We start from the raw sequence: 24,359 nt of genomic DNA on the forward strand, positions 1-24,359 counted from the left end.
GCATCTCAACGTCCTGACGCAACCTCTCCTTCATACGCTATGGCCCTCCACATCTTCACCAAACATACACCCACGAGTCTCAATTCCTCCAATTAAGGAACCTTCCGATCGCTTGCGCCACATGTACAGTTTGATCCAGTCCTAAACCCTCACACCAATCCGATGTACATTCTATAATCGTCTGCATATTTCCGCTCCTATTTATAGCCAGCCGGCGCACCACACCATGCCCTCCCTGCCGAAGTTGTCAACAGTGATTACATGGGTTTTATACTCGATTCCGATATACATATTCATCCTCGACCCCTTGCTCCGCGGCTTCTTCCCGGGTCTGCTCTCAGCCTCGGACCCAAGCCCGGAACCCAGATCCAATAAAGATATCTTCGATTTCGACGACGCAGCCGCTATAGGACCTGGTCTGAATCTTACCGATGATAGCTTCATCAGTCCTGAAGATGGCGTGCCATTCGATTGTCCCAATGCCGAGGGCTATCGCGTTCACCTTCTGTCGCGTGCGCCACTGGTAATGTACATTGAGAACTTTGTCAGTGAAGCCGAAGCAAATCATCTGCTAGATGCCAGGTAAGGAAAACATCACGACCGGCGCAGTCTAGCAAGACACATATTGATTCCCTTTTCCCGTCCAGTGTCCCGAACTACAAACCCTCCATCCTCTACGACGGCCATACAGAACGCATTGACCCGTCAAAACGCCTCTCAGACCGCGCTCTTCTAGACCGTGACAATACAGTGCGCTGTTTGGAAGACCGCGCGCGCGCTTTCCAGGGCTGGCGCCCGAACCTGTTCATTGAGCGTATGTGGGCCCAGCGATATAATACTTCTGGCCATTACCAGCATCACTATGACTGGACGGGATCGCTGGCACGCGGTGGGGACCGATTGAGTACGTTTATGGTTTATTTGGATGCGCAGTGTCAAGGTGGGGGAACGAATTTCCCGAGGTTGAAGATGCCGCGGTCGAGGGAGTGGTGTCGGTTCTTGGAGTGCGAGAACCTGGATGGGAAGGAGGAGGAGAAGAAGGGCAAGGGGGTGCCGGAGGGAATCACGTTCAAGCCTATCAAGGGCAATGCTGTGTTCTGGGAGAATCTAAGACCCGATGGGTCTGGATACCCTGAGACGTGGCATGCTGCTTTCCCTGTGACGGAGGGGACGAAGGTTGGGTTGAATATTTGGAGTTGGTATCAACCTGGTAGGCGGTAGGATGTCGAGAAGAGAGCACGTGGGTGGGCTTTTGCCAAGATGTGCTTTCTAGGGGGAGAATGCTTGGGCTTTTGTGGAGATGAGATGCTATGGATGAGGTGAGTCTGGATATATAACCTGTCTGAACATAATATCAAAAAGAATAGACCAGCAAGATGAGATCACATAGAAAAATGACATGTACTCTGCGAATATCGGGGCTGTTTCTTTGCAGTGAAACTGAAACGCGACTCATGCATAAAGCGAAGCACCAGTCTTCCAGGCAACCACATTAATCAGGTTACGAAGGGGATGGTAGCGATGTGTTCGGAGGGCTGGTCGAAGGGGGAAATACCAAGACCCAAGACTCAAGGTCTTGGTCCTCGGAGCGGGAATTATTGGCAGAGGGATCACTTGGCTGCCAAGAGGCATGGCCCCATGTTTTTTGGTGTGCTTGGCGAAGCAACCTGATCTCAATGTTGCCACGTCTGTTCCATAATTGTTTCCTCGGAAATTACTCGACAAGTTGGGGAGGTGACTGACGAATCAGACGGATTCAAACACCCCCAATACCCTAATACTTTTAATTTACCGAAATATCCGCAGGGCGTACGCTAAGCCTGTCTAGACATGATTTAAGTACAGTACCTAGAAAGCCCCTGGAAGTGTTTGCTTCTTGGATATTATTTTTTCACCATACTCTGTACTCCGTCAGATTCAGAGTCTTCGGAGTCCAACGGGAGGGATACGCGTTAGCACCGGAATGTAGAATACGCACAGCCCCTTCCCTTCAAGACCAACCAGTCACAAGCCATGGCGCAGCGCCTCTCGGGTCTTGGGGGCCCGCACCAACTCTTGGCCCGGTCTTGTCGCTTGGTTGTCTTGTCCCTTTCTTGTCACGCACTCCGCCCGGCTTAGCAAAGCGCTTTTTCTGGGCAAAGTCTCGGCTCTTTTCCCTTGCGGAGAAAGGCCCCCCCATTTCTCTCTTTCCTTTATCTTTCCCCGAGGTCTTTCCCCCCTTTTCTCTCCCTTTCACTCTCTATATTATATCAGATCATCGCCTGTCTAGCGTAACTGCTACGTGTGTCACACGTTATCGTTTCAACTGTTCTCTGAGAGTCGTGTCTGGGCTTTCCGCCAGCACCACCAGCTTCATTTCTTGGCACAATGACAGATTCCAATATCGCATCGACTACGACGCCGCAGTCTACTATTCCTGCGCCTGTCGCTGATCAGGCTCCCATTCAGGCAACTGCTGCACAAGCAGTATCCGTCACTGCGACTGCCGCCGCTGCCACCGCTGCCGTCAACAGCCCCGCGATGAATGGAGGCGGCGAGCAGCTACCCTGCCAGTGGGTTGGTTGCACTGAAAAGTCCCCAACCGCTGAGGCTCTCTACGTAAGCTTGTTAAATCAGGGTGATATTGTGGCATGGCATTGATACTGACGCGTCGGCTACCAGGAACACGTCTGCGAACGCCATGTCGGACGCAAAAGCACCAATAACTTGAACTTGACTTGCCAATGGGGTACTTGTAATACTACCACCGTCAAGCGTGACCACATCACCTCTCACATCCGTGTTCATGTGCCTCTTAAGCCTCACAAGTGCGACTTCTGTGGCAAGGCTTTCAAGCGCCCCCAGGATTTGAAGAAGCATGTTAAGACCCATGCCGACGACTCAGAAATCCGCTCTCCCGAACCTGGCATGAAGCACCCCGATATGATGTTCCCGCAAAACCCTAAAGGTTCGTCCTAGGAATCTTTTCCGCCCGTTGAGCTCCCGCTTGGCATCTCCCTTGGCACCGCTCCCTTGGCAATATCCCCTGGATTTGAGACAATGTTCCCCGTTTGGACGCTTGGACTTGATCAACTTTTTTTTTTTGTATTGAAGACTCGATCGCTGACTGAACCCGTGGCATTTAGGCTATGCTGCCGCTACTCATTACTTTGAGAGCCCCATCAGTGCCGTCAATGGCGGATACGCACATGGTGCGCCTCAGTACTATCAACCTCACCCTCCTCCTCAGCCTGCAAACCCGCATTCCTATGGCAATGTGTACTATGCGCTGAGCCAGGGACAAGATGGAAACCACGCCGCGTACGACCGCAAGCGTGGATATGATGCTCTGAACGAGTTCTTCGGTGACCTGAAGCGTCGCCAATTTGATCCCAACTCCTATGCCGCGGTCGGCCAGCGCCTGCTTGGTCTCCAGGCTCTCCAGCTCCCTATTCTTAACGGTCCCGTGCCGGAGTATCAGCACATCCCGGCTTCCGTTGCTGTCGGAGGAGGCGGTGGTTACAGCCCCGGTGGTGGCCAGGCTCCTGGTTACCATCTCCCTCCAATGTCTAACGTTCGCACCAAGAACGACCTGATCAACATTGATCAATTCCTCGAGCAAATGCAAAACACCATTTACGAGAGTGATGAGAACGTGGCCGCCGCTGGCGTTGCCCAGCCCGGCGCTCATTACGTCCACGGTGGTATGAATTACCGTGCTACCAACTCCCCTCCTACTCAGCTCCCGCCAAGCCATGTCACCGCGCAGCCCTCAGCCCCCATGATGGCTACTTCTGCTCACTCTCCCTCTATCGGCACCCCGGCCCTGACCCCGCCCTCCAGCGCACAGTCATACACCTCGCAGCGCTCTCCCATCTCCATGCACCACTCTCACCGTGTCTCGCCTCCTCATGAAAGTGGCGCTGGTATGTACCCTCGTCTGCCATCTGCCAGTGTTGTCGACAACATGGCAGCAGGATACCCCACTGCCTCAAGTGCCGCCCCGCCATCTACCTTGAGTGGAGCGTACGACGATGACCGTCGTCGCTACACTGGCGGTACTCTGCAACGCGCGCGGCCGGCCGAGCGAGCTGCGACCGAGGACCGCATGGACGTTTCTCAGGATAGCAAGGACGACGGCGAACACACTCCTACCAAGGAGTATCCTGCCGTCCACTTCTCCGAGAGTCTGATTGATCCCGCACTGCACTCCAACACATCCCCCGACCCGGACCATGAATCTGCCCAGCGTACCGCGCAGGCTGCTACCGAGGTCGCCGAGCGTGATGTCAACGTGGCCTGGGTGGAAAAGGTCCGTCTGCTCGAGAATTTGCGTCGCCTTGTCTCTGAGTTGCTGGAGACTGGCAGCTTCACTCCTCAGTTTGGCAATCAGAGCGCCACTGCTCCTGATTCTGCCTCTCCAACCCCTGGTCTCGATGCCATGGAGGGTGTTGAAACTGGTAGCGCACCCGATACTAAGGAGGAGCCTCCCAAGACTGAAAGCGAGGCTGTCTTCTACCCCACGTTACGTAGTGTGGATGAAGACGAGGACGGGGACTCCAAGATGCCCGGCGATGAAGCGTAAAATGGTTCTTCTATTCTACTTTGTGGCTCAAGCCTGTTTAACGCCGTCATGACATTCTGTTTATTTCTCTGTTCTTTTCTCTCATCTCGTTTTTTTCTTTTTTTCTATATTTCTTCTTGATCCTCTACAGGCTGGTTTCAACTTTTCTCGATGAACACAACTTCTCATTTATTCCCATTTATTTCATATTTGTCTCACTTTACCCCTGTTTACTCCGGGTTCATGGATTCCCCATTTTCTCTCTCTGCTCTGTTTCCATTTGTATAATTAGGATTCGTTGTATTGACGAAAAATGTTGTTTGCGTCCTTCCTATTGTATAGTAGCATGTAGATCGGGTCTGGATAGAGTGATGCTACTACGGTCCACTGTGTCCGTTGGCGCTGGATCGACACGTCAAACCCAAAGGGGCAAGGCAACATTCCAGGCTAAACTGGATCCGGGGGTGACGCAAACGGTGGGGGTGAATAATCGATCATTGCTAACTGTCCAGGTGAAGGTGATGTTGGTAGGAAGTGGTTATAGTTCGAGATGTGAAGTTATAGTTCACCTAACGTAAATTAGTTCTACAGGACCAAGTCCACGCGTTGATGCATGGCAGTCCTAGATCGAACGGTAAACAAGGAATTCAAAAACCGTTCAAACCCAAACCAGTGGCTGTCAACACATCATTCCAAAGCAAACATCTCGATCCCTCCATCTGCATCTGGAAATGCTTCTGCATTGGGAAAGCCTCGATCCCACCCCCCACGTATGGTAATGGTATTTACGCCCGATTAATACGTGGAGGTGGGCTTCCCACTTGTATTAAACGTGTTTGTGACTCAAACCCACAGTTTTTCATGGTCACCTCAGCACATCTCTTTTATTTTCTTCTTATCTTCTTGTCTTCTCTTCATTCTTTTCTCTTTCTCTCTCTCTCTATTTGGGCTTCAACTGTCAACTTCACGTTGTGTTGTTCTTGTTTCCCCACGCGACAAGGCGGTCACCCCAAACAGACGCCATCGCGCGTGTCGATCGGCCTAGGGATTATCGATAATAACATCCAGCCACACAATATCTACCGGGACGACTCTCTTTTCTGTCTTGTTTACAAACCATACAACAAGGGGATTGGCCTTTATTTTCCTTTCCTTTTTTCCGGTGGCAAATTACAAATCCGCTGGCTCTGACGTTTTGGTTCTCTGGTTCTCTGAACGCTCTTCCGATCTTTGGGGGCGCTGAAATCCGGATCCAGACTTGACTTTGTTTTTTTTTCCGTCTCTGCTTTTCGCCTTCCGACTTGCCTCATTTTGGTGGCCTTGTTTGTTGGGGACTTGAACTTGGACTTGTCAACACACAAAACTCGATTTGCGACCCCGGTTGCAATTACACTTTCGGAAAAGAATATCCAGATTTCTGAGACATGCCGCTATCAAACCGTCGCCGCGCACGGCGCAAGGAAATACAACTGCAGGAGACCTCCGACGCAGAGGCACCGGACTCATCGCCTAGTCGACCCTCGGCAAAGAAGCGCAAGGTAAGTCACAACAGAGCAACCCGCAGCCCATCCCCGCGCCGAACAGGAACTAAGACCCGATGTTTTCCTCTGATACAGGTTGAGCGCCGCGCTTCTCCTCCCCGCAATGTCAAACACGAGTCCGGCGACGAGGCCGAAGATTCAACGGGCGATCACGAACCAGCCACCAACCAGGACTTGGTCGATCTAGTGATCTCATACCTCAACACACCCCGCGAAGAACTGCGCGTCTCGCGCGACCACTCCAACACCAAAACCGAAAACACACAGCGTATCCAGGCCTACGCGAAGATCGCCGGCCGCAACTGGACCTATTACGTCAAAACATTGCATGTCAATATCGGCCGCGAGCCGGACCGCGAGCCGAGAGCCCCGGAGCAATCCAGCCCCGTCGCCATTGCCGCTCGAGCATTGCCGGATGTCCATGTCGACTTGGGTCCGAGCAAGTTTGTGTCCCGTCTGCACGCCGAGATCTTTTATGATGGCGAGGAGACGCCCGCCTGGCACATTCGCGTCAATGGACGAAATGGCGTGCGCTTGAACAATGGGATTATCAAGCGCGGCACTGATGCGATTCTCTCATGCGGCGATATCATTGAGGTGGCAAATACTCAGATGATGTTTGTGACGCCTGGCGACGAGGCCAATATCCAGCCCAGCTTCATCGAACGCGCTCAGCGCATTGCAAGTGGCCAAGAGCCGGATCCGGCGTCGGTAGCCTGGGATGCGTCGCAGCATGCTCATCCTCCCCCGGCATCTCAGAACAGCGAGGCTGCGCGACCTTCATCGTCTGGTGGACCTTCATTGGCGCCTGCTCCACAGTTCCTCAAGCGCCAGGTTACACCGCCGCCGCGCTCGCCTGATACCGCTGGCCAGCGCACGGCTAAGCAGTCGCCGCTTTATAACCGTGGTATGATGATGGAGAGTACGGAGGAGATTGACTACAGCAATGATTCGTCTAAGGATTTGAAGCCGCCGTACAGCTATGCAACTTTGATTGCGCAGGCTATTTTCTCTAGTGAGGAGGAGAAGCTTACGCTGAACAGCATCTACAACTGGATCATGGATCGATATGCCTTTTACCGGCACTCCCAGAGCGGCTGGCAGAACTCGATTCGTCACAACCTGTCTCTGAACAAGGCGTTCCAGAAGGTGCCCCGCCGAACAGATGAGCCGGGCAAGGGTATGAAGTGGCAGATTGCAGTAGAACATCGGGAGGAGTACCGGAAGAAGCAGATGCGCAAGGGTGGTACACAATCGTCTGCACCATCATCTCCGGCGACAAAGGAGCCCCCCTCATCAGCACGCGGAACACATGTCAAAGCCATTGACACGTCGTTTTCGGCCACAGCGAAGAAATCCCCTCCGGTGTCATCACCCGGATTCAGTTCATTTCCCGTGGCCCCAGTCGAAGCCTACACGCCAGAGCGCGGCTCAAGACTCGGCCGCGGCGTTGGCTCCGACCATCCCCTCCGCCACATGAACCCACGCGACTATGAAGAACCATCCCCTCTACCGGCGCGCGCAAGTCACGTTCAACATAGCAGCAACAACCTCACCCGCGCATACGGGATGTCCGACAACGTAACGGGCTCCCCGCCCATCCTCTCCTCCTCATACTACAACGAAGAACCGTCCTCAATGATAACGCCCGCACCCCAACGCCAACAACCCCGCCTCCCGCCCCCAAGCACAGCACAGATCCCATCAAAGTTCATGCCCATGAGCTCGCCGGCTCAGTTCTGGAAATTCGCCGACATCGGCTCTACGCCTGCTCGTCCCGTGCCGGATATGAGTCCGCTCAAGGGTGAGGTCGAGGATCGCATTATAGGCGGGTTCCCGAGTAGCAGTCCCCCACCGGCGAACTTGGCTAGTCCTTCCAAGCCTGGGACGTCGAATGGGTTGGGCTCTGGACCGAAATTGCCGCCTATTCAGACTGACCCCTCGGATCATGGGGCCCATGGTACGAGAAAGGAGCACAGGGAAGAGGAAGAGGATGATGGATCGGGGTTTGATCTTGCTAGGTATGTTTTTTGTCCGCTCTTTTTTCCTTGGGGTATATCCTTAGGGTTTGGCTCTTTGGTCCTTGAGACATTTACTAATACTCGAACAGGGGGTTTCAGCCTATAGGTTCATACCATCGCCAACTAAGTAACGCTGCCCGCGCAACCGCTACTTAATTTGCTCTTGTCTGTCATGATGTACAACATGTCACTTATCCACAGAGTGTTTATGTTTGTCTTGTTTCTCACCTCTTTCATGCTTCCGCATTACGAATGGTGTTGGTGGCTTTGGTTTTGTCAATTTTGATGGTTTTGTTGGTGGTTATTCTTATATCTGTTACAATGTTTTTTTTTTCACAACATTGCTTGGGAACGGAGTTCAAGTTGAAACTGTTTACATGTTTCTTGTCTTTTTGCTTGGGGTTGTGGACATCCGGCGTTTTGATTGTTTTTTTGTTTATTTCTTGCACCGCCATCATGGAAGATGGCTTTGTATGTATGGCTCAGACTTTGTCGGTGGCTGTGTATGATATTCTCACATACAATCTTGTTTGCATGCAGCCGTTCTCCAGCATGAGTAGAAGTAACCAAAAACGCTTTTGTTCTAAATCTATATAGATCCAAGTTGCATATTCCTTCCCTATACTTTCTACACCGGAAGAAAACTAACATGCCCAAACTAGTAACTTACAACCTATTGGCAAGGTTCAACATTAGGCCAAAACCTCTCCTCCAACCAAAGAATCTGCTTCCACCACTCCAAACACCGGCCACGCATCATCTCAGACTCCTCAGCCCCCTTCAGCTGCCCGGCCATCTCATCAACAACATCCCCAATCGAATCAACAAACGCCTCAAACTCAACACTAGACCAATTCCCAATAAACTGGCCCCTAAGCGCACCCCCATCCGCATCCTCCGAGTAATCATCCTTCTCCTCCCCATGCTCACGCATACACCCAGCAGCAAACTTCCACGCGCGCAAGTAACAAACCTCCGTAGCCCACAGCACAGCCAACCCCTCCAAAACCGACACCCCAGCACTACCAGCACTCATAAACATATCAATATACGCCCTGGTAGTCCGACTAGCCGAGAAGCAAATAGTGCCACACCGCTCCAGCTCCATCGCCACATCCGTAGCTTCAAGCGTGCGGGCAGGCCCAGCAGCACCCCCAGTCGTAGTGGTCGGCGTCGGCGTAAGCACCTTCCCGAACGGCGATAGATTCTGCACAGACTGGGCCTCATACTGCGGCAATGGAACGCACGGCTCGCTTCCCGCTGGCATCTGGCACTCGCCCTGCGAACGGCAGAGCCCGTGGTCGGCAGAATGCGATCCAGACCCCGTGGCAATCACGCCCGAGGAGCCCGAGCCAGCGCCGAAATCGTCTAACGACGGGTCTCGGGATAGGAGGTCTTTGCCATCGCGGCCGCCTGTGAAGCCTGGGCAGGCGCTGGAGCCTGTGCTTGAGATTCCGGCGGAGGTTGTGATGCAGCGGCCTGAGCCGCAGGATGTGAGGACTATGCCGCCTTCTTCTGGGGAGATTGCTGTTAGGTCGAGGCCGTAGTCATTGGCGGTCTTTTCGAAGAAGGCGAGCTCAGTGCGGATGTTGACGAGGGCGTCGATGAGGACTGTGATGGCTTTTTGTTCTGGGGTGTGTTGTTGTGGGGTTGGGTTTGACGGGGCTTGAGAGGGAAGACGGATCTTTGCGAGTAGAAGGCCTATGAAGCGGATGTAGGATTGAGCGTATAGGCGGTCTTGGGAGAGCCATTGGCTAAGGGTTGATTTTGGAAGAGTGCCGCGTCCTGCTGCTGCGAGAAACGGGTGGTTGGTTGCTCTTGCTAGGCCATTGGGTGTGCTCCCTAAGAGATAGGTTGTCAAGGGGCCTTGGCTGGTCATGGTGATTGTTGGAGGGGCAAGAGGGATGGGAAAGGTCGGTTTAGAGTCGACAGAGCTGGTGGGGGCAATAGTGGACGATGTGGGTATGTCGTCAGATCGGAGCTTGGACTTGCCCCCCATGTCTTACCCGGTGTTTCATAGTGCGATGGGCTGGATACTGCATACATATGGTGAGGTGGTCAAATCATAGTCCGAATATGTGTTTGAATCAAAAACTAAGCTAATTAGTTGATTGTACACATTGCCATGGGTATCTTCAACTTTCGGACGTTTCCTCCGCACATACAGATCAGATCTCAGCCTCAACCAATAAACCATCCAGTTTCTCACTAATCCTCACATATTTCTCGAGCTCATGAAGCTACTCGAGAGACTCCCGCTTGTGATCTTAAATTGTATCTTTCTCATATGCCCATGGCTTCTCTCCGGCAGTCTTCATCATGAGGCGCACCAGACCATGCAGGGTGTAGTGTGCATCATTGCCGGCATTGTGCAAGTTGACATGTAAGACCTGCAGCGATCTCAGGAGATTTTGCAGGCCTCGGTTCTGCAGCTCGCCAGATTCGGCCCGGTACAGGTCTGCCACGTTGATGGTATCGTAGAAAATGGAACTTGGGGTATCGTAGTCAAGGAAGACCTGACTTCCGCTGGTTTTCAGCTGTTGAATATCACTTTTCATGTCCAATCCAACCAGTACAACCTTGCGTGTTTGCGTCTTCCACCATTTCACAGGGTCTTTGGCAGTAGGAACCATGTAAGGAGGCTGGAAAGCTTGATCAATCATCTGTCCCATGTGGGCAGATGCGACAAACTCGCTCTCGCCAAAGTCGAACCGATCAGGGCACCCAGGGCAGAACTCCGAATTGACCCAGTCCCGATACTCCTCCACGCGCAGGTGTCGAGAACGGATGCGAGCTGCCCACATCTCGCCATAATCACCCGGGACCACACCCTCCATGTCCATCGTATCCAGAACCGAGATACCAACTTCAGTCATTTGCCAGTTCTCACGCTCATTCCATTCAACATCGATGGCGATAAAAATAGGTGAATCCTGGAAAGCCCATCTAACGGTGTGATTGGGATTGATGGGCGCAAGTTCACCCGTGACAAGCGAAGGCTGGTGCATGTTTGCTATCCATGGAGGCCGCAGGCCAAAGAACGCCATGGCACGACCGAGATGATCTTCTGCCTCTTGCTTCCTCTTCAACTGCTTGGCCAATTTCTTGGGATCTTTCTTCTTGATCATATCGAAACACAACTGGATGTTTGCTTCAAATACTTTCATAACACTGGGATGGATATTGTTTGACCAAGCTCCCCAATTAATGTTGGAAGGAGGAATAGTCTGAACAAGCTCATCTTTCTTCTCGGTGCTGCTGCTTCGGCCAAGAAACACCGGACGCGGAACTTGATTGTTGTCAAAGGTAAGCACCATGCCCTTTTTGCCCGTGCCAGTAAGGTGAATCTGGGTGTTCAAGGCATTGTTTATCTCAGCAAAAAAGGAAAGGGCTTGGTCAACGGAAATGAGAAGCAATGCCCCTCCATTGACAGTCTCTGGAACACTGAAATAGTAACTATGTATATGTCAATGAATGTCAATCCAACTAAGTTTTCTATACATACAGATCCCAAGTTCGTTTCCAGAACTTCCCTTCCTCATAGAAGTCTTTGGAGACGCGGTTGGCCAAGGATCCACTCATGTGTTTGTATGGGAAACGAGCAAGAGCGAGGGCTGGAGTAAAGGATGAGAGGAGCGTAGAACCAGTTATCTGGTTGAAATCAAGGATGGTCGAGTCCTCAGATGGACCCAAGTCAGAGTTAGAGGCAGCGTCCAGGGTGGGTTCGTTGCTTCGGTCGTCGAAGGTGAAGGGGACCTCAAGCTCCTGAGGCAGCGAAGTCAAATCATTATCGCCGTCCTGGTTATATCCTTCCTGAACACCTGTGCCGGGGACATAGGTACGGATATACGACAGTGGATAATGATGAACCAAAGGAGCCGCATGGGGTCTGGAGAAGGAGGGACTGAGATTATTCTCACTTACACCTTCCTCAGCACCACGCTGCCCATTCAGAACAGTCGAAGCAATGTTGGCATCCATATTGCCCTCGAACAGCAGCTTGAAACGATCGTGGGGATCCATTGTGGAGACAGACGGGATTAAGAAAATCGCGTGAAGAGAAGAAGAGGAAGAAGAGAAGAGAGAACATCTCAGGTAGTGAAACAAACAACCGCAAGGCCGTTAGTGCGTTTCTGTGTTCCAACTCGAAGCTTTAGGAAGTCGTGGTGTAGGAAGGAGCGACCCAGTCATGAAGGAGGCCGTCACGGGGGGACTATGAACCAGGTCATTTGAGTCGATGATTTAAAGGTCAAATTTAATTAGATAGACATATAAAGAAGTGACTTCTGTCATAAGTTTCTAGCGCTTTCAAAAGATCCAAGAAACCCAATATAATGTAAAGAAACAACAAAGAGCAGCTTATAGTCAAATGTCCCGGAACAAGTAAACGTATAGATCTGGCGTGCACGTGATGGAAGAGCTCCCCGGACGGGGTCGGGACAACAATAGTCCGATGTTTAGGATCTCGTGCAGCGAGGGATCCAACGACTTGCGAGTCCTTATCTATGGTAGCCGATTCCTGTTTATTTCGAATTCATTGATTGGGAATTGTCCCTTGAATACTGTTAGGCTGTGTTCTGCGAGGCAGTCTCCTCTTTGGCACTACCCCCTACCGACAATGGCCATGACGGACGAGACGGATGACAGCGGGGGCGTCATCCTGGATGGTCCGTTCGACCCTGATGCCCAGGCGACTGTGACCGATTTCATAGACTATACCGAATACCTCCCTGCCGACCTCATCCGCTCCTTGACCCTCATCCGCGGCCTCGATGACCGATACCTCGACTCGGCGCAGGGAGTACATCAGCTCACCCAAATCTATGGCCAACTCCCCGAGCTTCCAGCAGACCAAAGACCCAGTGCCATCGAGCTGCGCAAGGATATCTCGCTTCAGCTAGATCGCGCAATCAATGCGCGCGAGTCTGCGTATGCTGAGGCCTGTCGCCTGTACGACGTAGTAGATCGTCACTTCGACCGACTGGGTTGTATCCGCCAGAAGCTAGAAGCACTTCCGAAACCGCCATCATCGGAACCGTCACCGGTGCCCGAGCCCACACCGAAGCGTGCACGTACAACAAAGAAGCCAGAAGGAACAAACCCGACGCGCATCACCCTTCGCGTCGACAATCGCCGACCCAGAGATCACAAGAGGAGAAAGTACCACATGGGCCTTGATGGAGCAGGATTCGACCCCGACTCCCCGATTGCCAGTACTGAGCAATCAGATGCGGAGACCGATCTCGCTACAATCATTCCTAAGCCATCTAGACCGAAGAAAGAAAAGCCACGTCGTCAAAGTTCGGGCAATGGACAATCGACTGCTCAAGCTCTTGCGCAATTAAAACCACCACCTGAGGATGCCAAGTTGGGTAGCGAAGACTTGCCATGGCTGCGACTCACTGAATGGGAAATGACACGATTGCGAAAGAAGATGAAAAAGAATGCTGTATGGCAACCCAGCGAGGTGATGATTCACCGCGAGCTGGCACTTGCAAACCGAGGGTGGGAAGCCTACAGGTTAGCCAAGGCTTTTGCGGAAGAGACGGGGGCGGAGTTCATTGACTGCGACAACATTGAGCAAACTCGCCGGGGCGAGGCTGCCAAAGATCTGGAAGAAACGAAACTGAGCAATCGCGGAATGAAGCTGAACGAAGCGAAGAAATTGAAGCGAGAACAGTTGGCTCGTGAACAGGCCTTGATGGATGGCGATGGAGTTTTGCCCAAGGCTATACAAAGCCCCGCGCAGCCAACACCTGCTGCTAATCGGTCTTCGCGAAAAAGAAAGAGAGAGGAGGCTATGATCGAAGTGCCTGAAGCTGCCATTCCCGAGCCTGCTCCCGAACCGGTGCCTACGGCAGCCCCAATTTCTGCACCGACACCTGCACCCGTGCCAGCAACCTCTTCTCGATCTGGCGCTCGACGTAGATCCAGTCGAGGTGCCATACCAACTTCAGAAACCGGTAACAAAACCGTCACTCTCATCAAAACCCGCGTCTCTCCCCCGGCCGAAGCCCCTGTTTCCCCTCCTCTCCCCAGTCCCACTGGTTCCCGCCGATCCAATCGATCATTTGTCCTCCCTATTACCACACCTACTCCTCCCGTGACCCGGCCTTCTTCGCGACGTTCAGTGGCAGCAGCATCAATTGAGACAGGAACTCTGAATGGAATCCATGCCGCTCTAACAACCAATGTCCGCGATCAACGCATCAAGAGCGCAACACCCACCCACAAACCTCAGATTCGCGAATCATCTCATGCCCCGAGCGTTCAAGGTCCAGACCGTAGACGAAAGCGTCCTGCGCCAGGTCCCATTTCCTCTGGTCAGGATGGCGGAGCAGCGGTGAGCTATGGACGCCGAAAGGCCAAACCAGGAAAGAAACGCATCAATGTTCGCGATTCTCAGGATGTTCGGGTCGATGAAGACGGCGTGCTCGAGCAGATTGATGTCAATGAGCCTCGATATTGCCTCTGTGGAGATGTCAGCTTTGGCACAATGATCTGCTGCGAGAATCAAGATGTGAGTTTACCGCTGCCCACTTTCCTCGAATTCAATACTAACCCGACTTAGTGTGACCGAGAATGGTTTCATCTTGACTGTGTTGGTCTGACCGAGGTTCCCTCTCGCACGGCAAAGTGGTACTGTCCACAGTGTCGGATCAAACTTCATAAGGGAGAGGACGGTATTATCAAGGGGGGGTCACGACGTTAGATATGGGATGGATTGACTTTCTGCATGATACCACGAGATGCGTTTGCGGGTTTGCTGCACACGATTTGCTTATTTATGGTGTTCGGGGTCTTGATACCGATTAGCTCTGATGTCAAGCTGTTTTTTTTCAGCCGAGTAATTCTTCAATTGTCAATTTCTCAATATCTTATTCACACTTTTCGTAAATCCTTTGAAACAGTATAACAGGAGTCTCTACCACAAGCTCTTATAGTCCCCGTTACTTCGAAGTATGATATGGAGGGGTTTTACCGTACACAGCGGGTTCAATAGACTAACAACACCAGAATAGTGCATTCGCCATGCAAGACCCTAGGACGTGGTTTCAAGGAGCCGGATCAAGCAAAGGTGTGCCAACTTATGATATCAAGTAAGTTTACTTTTGCAACACTCATTCAAAGCGCCATCATCAAAAATCCAGCCACCAAAACCCCCATACCAGAAGCCATGGTCAGCCAGCCGCTCACAAACACAGCAGGACCAACAGTCCCAGCAGCAGCCCCCTTGGAAGTCGAAGTACTTGCGGAACCCCCAGTAGGGTTGGAAGAAGCAGCAGTACCAGTTCCAGCCGCACCCCCAGCCTGACTAACAAGAGCCTTGCAACTACCGGAAGCATCCTTTGCAGACTGAACCTTGGCCGCGCCATTGAAATCACACGCAGTACTGACCTTCTTCTGGCTCTCATAGTACCGATTGAACGCCTGCGACAGCTGGTCCTTGCTACCACACATACTGTAGGCACCGTAATCACCCGTCGTTGCATTATGCACAATCCCATCACAGATACTTTTACCGTATCCGCAAACTTCCGCAAAGAGATCATTATAGTCTTCTGCTTTAACGGAGTCGCTGACCACACACGACAGGCTCGAAACCATACAAGAGCACAACTGGGAATCCGGGGTCGGGGGCAGAGGGCTAGACTTGGCAAGCCAGTTCTCATCAACGGTTGGACATGCGCGCGGCGAGTTCGTCGGCGAATAGCTGGCGCTGCTGGTCCCGCTCGGAGTTGCGCTTTGGATTTGGCTGGAGTAGTAGCTGAAATCGACTTCGGTGCTGACGGAGTTGCCGTCGACTGAGACGAGGCCGTAGTTGTTGTCGGTTTCGAAGTACATGTAGACGATGCCGCCGCTCCATACCTCGTTCATTTGGGGGCCGAAGAGAACGGGGACGTCGGTGAACTTCCGTGGTCGCACGGTGATGCAGCCGTACTCGGAGAAGAAGACTGGGATTGAGTAGTTTGCGTACTCGTTGGTTCGGGCTTCGTATCCTGAGGCTTGGAAGGTTTGATCGCCGCACCATTCGTAGATGTTGTAGCCGAAGAAGTCGATTGCGCTTGACTGGTCGCCGCAGTTGAGATAGTCTGATACCGTGGTTCGGATATCTTCTTGATCGGTTGTTGCGTAGCCGATGGCGAGCGAAGTGCGATAGTTCTTGTCTTTGATGTATGACTTCATATCGCGAGCAGCAGCTTTGATAAAGGCCGCGGCGTTGGTCTGGTTTGGTTGGTTGACCACTTCGTTCCCGACGAAGAAACCAATGACATTGTCGTACTTCTGGAACGTATCGATGACACTCGTGTATCGCTCATACTGATCCACTGTCCACACTGGGGAGCTCGCTTCGATGGAAACATCGGGCGAAGATAGATCACTGATCACGTAAATGCCTGCGTCGGCTAGCTTCTGCATACAGTCATCGTGGTCCTTGGAGGGATCCACGGTGTATGTCCGGATCACATTCGTGCGCAATTGGGTGAGATAAGGAATATCGCGCTCGCAATTGGTGATGTTGAAGAGGGGATCCTGGTAGCCAGAGTCGGTGGTCTGTCCAGTCCCGCCAGCTCCTCCACCACTGTAGTTCTCTGTAGATTGATTAGTCCTGATTGGCGTGGGCAAAGATTGATGTCGTACCCTGATAGGCTATGCCTCGGATGTAGCTAATCCATTGAGTTACTATGTGGTATTTAGAAGAGCCGCGCCAGACTTACAACTCGGTTCCATTGTTTGAATAGAAGAATTTAGAGCCCTGAAGAGCCCGATGTGAGTACGGATGGCCCAATTCCAAAGAGCAGTACCTACTTTGATTTCTATGGCAGGGGTGCTGGCAATAGCACTTTCAACGAGCAGCAAGCATGCTGCGAGAGCCCGAAACTTCATGAGTAAACGAATGTCGGCAGAACCGTGGTGAAAAACGAGTGTGAACGACAGAAAAGAAAGTGGGAATTTCCCACAGGAGCCCAAAAAGCAGGAGCCTAGAAATCCGCGTGAGGCTTGAGGCTATTTTGGTTCGGTCTCAGACTTTGGAAGCGACATCCGACGGGCCCGGGCTAAACAAGTACTTTTACCCATCTACCAAGTGGCTCACGTCCGTTCAGAAGGCTTTTCACTAGAATGAACTTCCGAAAATCAGAAAATCACATGCGTTGTAGGGATCCCATCAAATGAAGCCTTCATATGAGGCAGAGCATAGTTCCAAGGTTGGGTGTGTATGTACCTTTCTTTTTTTTTTTCGCAGACCCCAGAGTACGTGAGGGGGTCAAAGTTATGAATGGAAATCAGTTAAGTTCAATCTTCAGGACGAAAAACACAAACGAAAACATGCAACAGTGAGGATTCGCTGGTAGTCACCCACTCAACTACTAACTCACGTTAATAGAGCAGGACTCAACAAGTTACCCCCAAATGCTGAAAAGCCCCTCCCCATAATTCAATCTGACTTGAAAGTAGCGATAATTTAGCGCTTTTTGGATATTAAAATTTATATTTAATTTTATCTCTAATATAGTATTCAAGCCTTAGAATTTCAATAAATCGGATTAATCTTTAACTGTCTCCTAGTAGCCTACTAAAACCCCGATTTTAACCAAGGGCATAGGGTCTATACGCAGTTAAGGTACCCGAGATTGTAAGTCACCTATAGATACGATATGATTTACGTAGGAGCAGCAGTGAAGGGAGAAAGAGAAAGGGAAGGAAAGTGCAAAGTAGCTCATTGCTAGAGAGCGGACACTACGGCTCCTGAGGGTCAGACTCCGAGGTCATGAGTCATTCCAGACATTTCCTAAGGTTGTTCAGTTCTCAAGAGTGTAACAAAATCTTATAAGTGATCATATAGAAAAGCTTAAAGCTCCAAATCTGCCAAGCCTCAACGTTGATCCGATTTACCATGACTCCACACACAGGCCAAGATCGGCTCTCACAACTGCCTATCGAGCTTCTCATCAACATTCTCCAATGTACCGACTTCACGTCACTATGGAGTCTCATCAATACATCTTCACGTCTGTCATCGATTTTCAACCAGCATGCCGGTGAAATTGTCAGTGCAATTTTAAACACAGTTCCGTCCCCGACTCGAGTCCTGATGCAAGCGGTTTTGTCCATGCAGAAAGGGACCTTCCCTTGTAATTCTTTACGGGAAGCCCGAATCCTAGGATCCGGACATGACCAATATGAGCCTTTAGGATGCGTGTCTGGAACCTCCTCCCAGCTGCGATGCTTTGTCCGTTTGTGTCATCATGTGCACGTGTTAGCCCATATGACCATCGAAAGCTGCTTGCAAAGATGTCTTAAGAGTCCCCTAGGACAGCGAGAAATCCCCGCGGGCTTTGAAGATCCAACCTGGACTGAAGAACAGCGTATGCTGCTGGGCTTTTGGCGATTTGTGTACTGGAATCAGCTCAAAAAAGACACGAAGAACAATAGGTTACGATGGTTTCGCCCCGACCTAGAAACACTGGAACATTGGAGGCCGTATGACGATTGTCCAGCGGCCCTCGGCAAGCAGGCATACACGGCACTCTTTTACATCGAAGATATTATCGCCCCGGGAGTGTTCAAAAGCGAGTTTGATGCGTTACACTCGGAATCATTGGAATTACCTCCTCTTCTTCCGGAAAAGGAGTTTGGATGGAAGTGTCGACCAGCTTCCTCGTCGCTGGCTATCACCCAACATTGGCGACCGAGTGAGAAGTTTCGTGAACTGACTGCTCATGAGATCAGCGCGCAGATGAAGCGATTATCTAGCACGGAGCAAGACACACTGTCCGGTCTTACTTATGTGAGCCGCCCAAGACGCTTTTATCATGCAAGCTCAAGCTCTTTATCTGATTACTCCAGTCAAGAAGAGGAAATTGACGAGTTAGATGAGGAAAACGGAGAAGGCTTGGACTTGAGCGTTGAGACCGATGACAGCCCACAGACTGGAAGGCAATCACGTAGTCGCCCTTCTAGACCTGTCCACTGTACTCTGACGTACACTACCACGGAAGCGGATACGGAAACCCAGCATCAGTCAGTGTTAACACGTCGTCATCCTTGGAACCCGCGCCCGGTGCGAAAATTTGGCCCGCGATACAAAACAAAAGATGAGTCGTTGGACTTGGGGAGACCGACACTCGGGCTCCAATTCTGGCGCAGCATGTCTTTGAATCCTGAAGGGGGACCTGCTCAATTCATGTGGTTTGAGGGCTATATCCGGTATGGCTTTGCTCTCTGGGAAGAGAAGCGCATGATCGATCTTGGCTTGTGGTCAGATGGTGTCATAGAAGATATGACGGAGTTTTACCAGCGATGGTACTATTTTCTTGATGCAGAGGATATCTCCCGTTACAAGGTGAAGGCCAGCTTTTTTCTTTCCGACGATGGCGATAATGAATAACAGCAGACTTGTTTGTCCATGATGACTGATTTCAGATAATATGTCTCTCCTTCATGCCTATATATTCCGGGCTCACCTGTTCTAGTATGTTTCTACAGACTGGCTTGGAAGTTGAAGTCATCCAATACGCTATCCTTTGGTCAAGACTTTATTGGTCAAGTACCTGTAATTGAGCAGGAGCATTGAAGAATGGATGTATCTGTCCTTTTCAATCCTACGTGGCCAATCAAGCATCAAGTCCGAGCCTCACCAGCGCCGATCACTTCATCAACAAGGCTCGGGCCGTCCCTCCAACACATGAATTCGGGAGCAACCTAAGCATTAAACCGCGGATATATCATATTTATGCGCACGCTACTGATTGTACTCAAATGCATCGTAGCTTTTCTGTTCAGGACTCAACCAAGTTTGGTATAAGCCTATTTAGACGTAGCGCAGATTCCAGCGCCTACCCTTTGATGGCATTTGAGCCGGTCCTGGAAACTGCGCAGAGAGGAAGATCAAGATAAGAAGTGAAATAAGTTTTAAATATATATGTAAAAGAGTATATAAGAGAGTATTAGAGCGAACGACACAGACCCATTTCCTTATGCCTCGATATAAGACAAACGTATTAACCGATTAACAATCCCACCTCACAACTCAACAGCTCACGACTCTTTGGCCCACTGCTTGCCACTCCACAAGTTGCCAGTCGTCCATAGCCAGTAGTCTCGGCCTTTGATAGCCCACACCATCCAACTGGGTACCTGATAGCCCATGGCAGCGCCCACACCCTTGCTTTTTCCAATCGGCACGAGCTGCATCTCCCGAGTGTCCTCCTTGAAAACGCGATCAGCAGCAACAGCACTTTCTGCCTTCCCACTGGCCAGAAGCAAATCCCGCTTGATATTCGCCCCCAGAACGGGAACTGTATTCAGGATGTTGTGCACCGCCGGACGCGCATGCGAGCCCACATCACCGATCGCATATACCCGTGGACCAGCAGCGTCTACACGCAGGGTACCCGAGTTGGTCTCGACCTGGCCCCTGGCCGTCAAAAGAGACTCGTTGATGAAGCTGGTGTTGGGCTTGGCGCCGGTGGCAGGGATGTATAGGTCGGCGCCGAGGGTTTTGCCGTCTTCCAGGGTGACGGTCGCGTTGGTCGCCAGAGCGCCCTCGGTTCCTGCACCAGGTGGTGAGACACTCGCAACGCGGGATCCCTTGATCACTTTGACGCCCACGTGGGCGAGGAGGTCTTCGGCCTTCTTTGCGATCGCGGGTCGTAGAACGGGGAGGATTTTCGTGTCTGAGGTCACCAGGGTAATGGGGACCTTTGGATTCTGCTGTCCATGGCTGAACCAGCCGGAGCGACCGTTGAGATATTCGCCTAGCTCGCCGGCTGTCTCGACGCCGGCTGGACCTCCACCCGCGATGACAATACTTTTGGCCTTGGGGAGAGCGGCGCGGAAAGCGTTCCAGCTATCGCGCAGGGATTCAGAGTCGCGGTTCAGTGATAGAAGGGGCGATGCGGTGGAGGTACCGGTGGCGATGACAAGCGCGTGGTAGTCGATCTTCTCGGTGCTGCCTCCCTTGAGGGTCACAGTGACATGACGCTCGTTGTGATCGAGTGCTGTCGCGGCGCCTTGAATGAACCGGAAACCGCTGGGGTATTGCTCAAATTGCTTTGGGATATTGACGAAGAGCTTGTCTTGGGGGAACATATCCTCTGAAATCAATGCGCGAGGAGTGGCCGGGCGACAAATAACCTCGGATGAGGGGCTGACGAGAATGACCTGATAGCTTGCTTTGTCGGGCAGCTGAGGGATGGCATGTTTGAGAAGGTAATGCGCGATGGAGACGCCCCCGTAGGAGCCGCCCAGAACGACGATATTCTTGCTCTCCTTAGCCATTGTTCGTAGATGGTGAGGACTTGTGAATTCAACAAGGCCGAGAGATGGTAGAAGATGCAAGTAATAGAGGACTGGAGAGAATTCCCCCTCCCCTATTCTCTTGGCTCAGCATTACCAATCTAACCTCCCCTGGTTCCATGGCTTGTGACGGGTTCAATCGCCTTTGAGTACTTTTGGTGGCTGACGGGCGAAGACAGGGATGCACTCGACCGAGCCGACCCAACGCGACTTCGGATCCCGACTGCCGCTGCGCGGAGGTCGGAACCCGGACTTTCTCACCCCGACGTTTTTCAACCTCAGAATGTTCGAATCCGGTCGCCGAAATAGAGAATCATGGAGAGAATGACTGTTGAAGGGAGATGGATAGTGAGATATAGAAGCAGCAATGCATCCACGATGGTTTCCGGACTTGCCCTTCTGGACATTGTGTGAAATACCAGCGAGCAATTCAGCTTAACCATCATGGCCCCAATCCAATCCCCCATTTTCCAGGCTCTTACCGAGGAGTCCTTCTCGGGATCACCTTCGACCGATGAGGCAAAAGATAATGCTTTCTATTGGTGGAACACTAGCGCCCGTGACTTGGGCAATATGCTCTACCAGGCGGACTATAGCGAAGAGGTTCAGCGCGGGTTTCTCAGCTACTACCGCGATAACATCTGTCCTCGCCTCGGTGGCAAGCCAGACAAAGACTCGGCCCCGACCGGCGTTGGATGGGATGGCAACCCGCTGGAGTACAGCTTTGAGCTGAAGGGCTCGACCAAGAAGAAGTCGGTGCGATTCGTTGTGGATCTGACCGAGTGCCGACCCTCCAATCCCGATGAACCACTCAGCATGAAGCACACGCAGGAGATGGTCGATATGCTTGCGAAGAAGACCCCCAATTTCGATGATACTTGGTACAAAGTACTCAAGGAGTGGTTCGTGTACTCGCACCTGTCTCCGGCCGACCAAGCGGCTTTGATTGCCAAAGCTGGTCAGCAGACATCGGTCATTATCGGCTTTGATATTTACCCCCGTCTTTCGGGACCAGAGCAATTGCCGGTCATGGGTAAGGTCTATTTCCCGCCGTGCTATGTTGCCTCCGACAAAGGTATCACTCGCTGGCAGGCGGTGCGCCAGATCATTAAGAAACTTCCCGGCGTGGAATCATTCCCTAACATCCTGACCTCAACTGAGATCATCAACAGCTACCTCGAAGAGAAGCCAGAGGCATGGCAAATGGGAACTCGGTACCTGGCAACGGACTTGGTATCCCCTGCCAAAGCTCGCTTCAAGGTCTATATGCGTTGCTTTGACACTAGCTTCGAGGGCATCTGGGATTACTACACGCTTGGTGGCCGTATCCCCGATCTGGACGAGGACAAAGAGAAGTTCCGCCAACTCATGGACATGGTCAGTGGAACGACTTATGCCGAAACACGCAGCACGAATGAGATGGAGTTGAACCGATTCACCTCCGCTACAAAGAAGCTGACCGCCATCTACTTCAACATCTCGCCAGATAACCCTTACCCAGCACCCAAGCTCTGCATCTACCCATCTAATTTTGCGGAAGACGATGGAGTTATTGCGCGCGGTTTGGATGAATGGCTGGATAAGTATGGATGGAGCGATGATACAAAGTCCATGGAGGACCAAGTTAAGAGTGTATTGTATGTGACTTCCTCATTCCCCGGTCCTTGTATGTTGTTTATATTCTTATACTAATATACTACTAGCACACACCGTAAGCTCGAAGAGAAGGCGGGTATCTTTACTTTCATTGGAATTGGCAGAAAGGAAGACCCAACGAAAAAGGATTTGAGCATCCAGGTGTACATGACCCCGGAGCTGTACCGAGACCCTCGTTATTAGAGAGATTGATGAGTGGTTGGACCCAGCGCCTGTTAGAAATGAGTCATAGAGACCATTTATTTTTCTCAGAAGACGTCGAGTGCAATACTGAATCAAATATATCGCCTGCAATGAGAAAGCACAGTAAACTATATGTCGCTCTAGAATGTTGCTCTAGCCAATCACTAAGCAAATGCTCAGCCAATTTATGTAACGGCATTGCAGATCCCCTCGTACTCATTGATATACCGACCGCAGCTTTTAAGCATCCGAGGACAAGATGGGTATATATATATAAAAAGAAAATACTTGGGCAGAAAAAGATGTTCATGCATACTGTACATGTACAGTACTTCGGACATGGCAGGGCTTGTCAATAAGACGCAGTCTGGAATTGGACCTATCACATGAATATCCAGATCATAGCTGTTCTTCATGAAGTAGCACGAGACCTCCGAGCATCTGGTCAATTTAGCCTCCGCCACGATGCTTCAACCCTTTAGACTCCGCGGATCCTGAGCCCTCTTATGATCGACTCTGTCCACTCTTGCGCCATGCCAAGGGTACTCAGCTGCAATCAGCAGCCTGGAGAGTGCGAACTGGATTTAACCCTGAGGCCAGAACTACTGGCCCAACCAGGAACTCCAGCTCGGTACAGTCAGACAAACTAGAATCCTGCAGATGAGAGAGGCTGAAACACCGTAGGGCTTGCGAAGAACGCAGAAACAATCAGTGTAACCCTGTAGCAACAAGGATACTGAATATAGTGCATGATGATGTGCTTACCCCATGCGTAAATGCATTCGACTCCAAATGATAAACTAAGTTAGGGCTTTTTTCGACAGAGAACGGGGCTTGGACCGTCCGCTCCGAAGGGTCCGAGGGCCACTGGATGGGGTTAGTCAGCATTCGGGCGAAAGGCCGAAATTGGCATACGCTCTGATACGCTTTGATACGCTCGCCAAAGTCTGAAGGCGATATCGACCAGATTTCCCAAGATCTCACCATAGATACAGAGACATCCGAGTCCAATAACGCTCTAGATCCTTATCATTTCTACAGTAATCATCTTCTCAATTCTCTTCTTCGCGATACACTCCTGCAGAACTTTCCCATGCATGCCACGTTTGACAT

General features: G+C 51.4%; 10 protein-coding genes across 10 annotated transcripts; 6 read left to right on the forward strand and 4 right to left on the reverse strand.

Annotated features, from left to right (window-relative positions):
- Positions 1-226: 226 nt before the first annotated feature.
- Positions 227-1,221, forward strand: N7511_010827 (oxidoreductase, 2OG-Fe(II) oxygenase family; the record flags this gene model as incomplete). The annotated part of the gene is made up of 2 exons (XM_057133204.1): positions 227-582; positions 648-1,221. The coding sequence occupies 2 exons, from the start codon at positions 227-229 to the stop codon at positions 1,219-1,221; spliced, it is 930 nt and encodes a 309-aa protein (XP_056981192.1).
- A 1,146-nt stretch (positions 1,222-2,367) lies between these two features.
- On the forward strand, positions 2,368-4,564 carry pacC (putative C2H2 transcription factor PacC; the record flags this gene model as incomplete). The annotated part of the gene is made up of 3 exons (XM_057133205.1): positions 2,368-2,598; positions 2,662-2,947; positions 3,126-4,564. 3 exons carry the CDS (start codon positions 2,368-2,370, stop codon positions 4,562-4,564), a joined length of 1,956 nt encoding a protein of 651 aa, XP_056981193.1.
- A 1,403-nt stretch (positions 4,565-5,967) lies between these two features.
- Positions 5,968-8,261, forward strand: N7511_010829 (putative forkhead transcription factor Fkh1/2; the record flags this gene model as incomplete). Its single annotated transcript, XM_057133206.1, has 3 exons — positions 5,968-6,081; positions 6,160-8,105; positions 8,195-8,261. 3 exons carry the CDS (start codon positions 5,968-5,970, stop codon positions 8,259-8,261), a joined length of 2,127 nt encoding a protein of 708 aa, XP_056981194.1.
- A 517-nt stretch (positions 8,262-8,778) lies between these two features.
- On the reverse strand, positions 8,779-10,104 carry N7511_010830 (putative transcription regulator PAB1642; the record flags this gene model as incomplete). Its single annotated transcript, XM_057133207.1, has 1 exon — positions 8,779-10,104. One exon carries the CDS (start codon positions 10,102-10,104, stop codon positions 8,779-8,781), a length of 1,326 nt encoding a protein of 441 aa, XP_056981195.1.
- Positions 10,105-10,372: 268 nt separating this feature from the next.
- On the reverse strand, positions 10,373-12,128 carry N7511_010831 (uncharacterized protein; the record flags this gene model as incomplete). Its single annotated transcript, XM_057133208.1, has 2 exons — positions 10,373-11,561; positions 11,611-12,128. 2 exons carry the CDS (start codon positions 12,126-12,128, stop codon positions 10,373-10,375), a joined length of 1,707 nt encoding a protein of 568 aa, XP_056981196.1.
- Positions 12,129-12,723: 595 nt separating this feature from the next.
- N7511_010832 (putative PHD finger domain protein) lies at positions 12,724-14,817 on the forward strand (the record flags this gene model as incomplete). The annotated part of the gene is made up of 2 exons (XM_057133209.1): positions 12,724-14,625; positions 14,677-14,817. 2 exons carry the CDS (start codon positions 12,724-12,726, stop codon positions 14,815-14,817), a joined length of 2,043 nt encoding a protein of 680 aa, XP_056981197.1.
- Positions 14,818-15,230: 413 nt separating this feature from the next.
- Positions 15,231-16,994, reverse strand: N7511_010833 (glycoside hydrolase family 72 protein; the record flags this gene model as incomplete). The annotated part of the gene is made up of 4 exons (XM_057133210.1): positions 15,231-16,699; positions 16,749-16,774; positions 16,826-16,863; positions 16,917-16,994. The coding sequence occupies 4 exons, from the start codon at positions 16,992-16,994 to the stop codon at positions 15,231-15,233; spliced, it is 1,611 nt and encodes a 536-aa protein (XP_056981198.1).
- A 1,381-nt stretch (positions 16,995-18,375) lies between these two features.
- N7511_010834 (uncharacterized protein) lies at positions 18,376-19,497 on the forward strand (the record flags this gene model as incomplete). The annotated part of the gene is made up of 1 exon (XM_057133211.1): positions 18,376-19,497. One exon carries the CDS (start codon positions 18,376-18,378, stop codon positions 19,495-19,497), a length of 1,122 nt encoding a protein of 373 aa, XP_056981199.1.
- A 650-nt stretch (positions 19,498-20,147) lies between these two features.
- N7511_010835 (NAD(P)/FAD-dependent oxidoreductase) lies at positions 20,148-21,389 on the reverse strand (the record flags this gene model as incomplete). Its single annotated transcript, XM_057133212.1, has 1 exon — positions 20,148-21,389. The coding sequence occupies one exon, from the start codon at positions 21,387-21,389 to the stop codon at positions 20,148-20,150; it is 1,242 nt and encodes a 413-aa protein (XP_056981200.1).
- A 462-nt stretch (positions 21,390-21,851) lies between these two features.
- N7511_010836 (uncharacterized protein) lies at positions 21,852-23,246 on the forward strand (the record flags this gene model as incomplete). Its single annotated transcript, XM_057133213.1, has 2 exons — positions 21,852-23,044; positions 23,111-23,246. The coding sequence occupies 2 exons, from the start codon at positions 21,852-21,854 to the stop codon at positions 23,244-23,246; spliced, it is 1,329 nt and encodes a 442-aa protein (XP_056981201.1).
- Positions 23,247-24,359: the final 1,113 nt, after the last annotated feature.

Source organism: Penicillium nucicola (assembly GCF_028828085.1).
Source record: "Penicillium nucicola strain IBT 29836 chromosome Unknown utg000010l, whole genome shotgun sequence".
NCBI lineage: Eukaryota > Fungi > Ascomycota > Eurotiomycetes > Eurotiales > Aspergillaceae > Penicillium > Penicillium nucicola.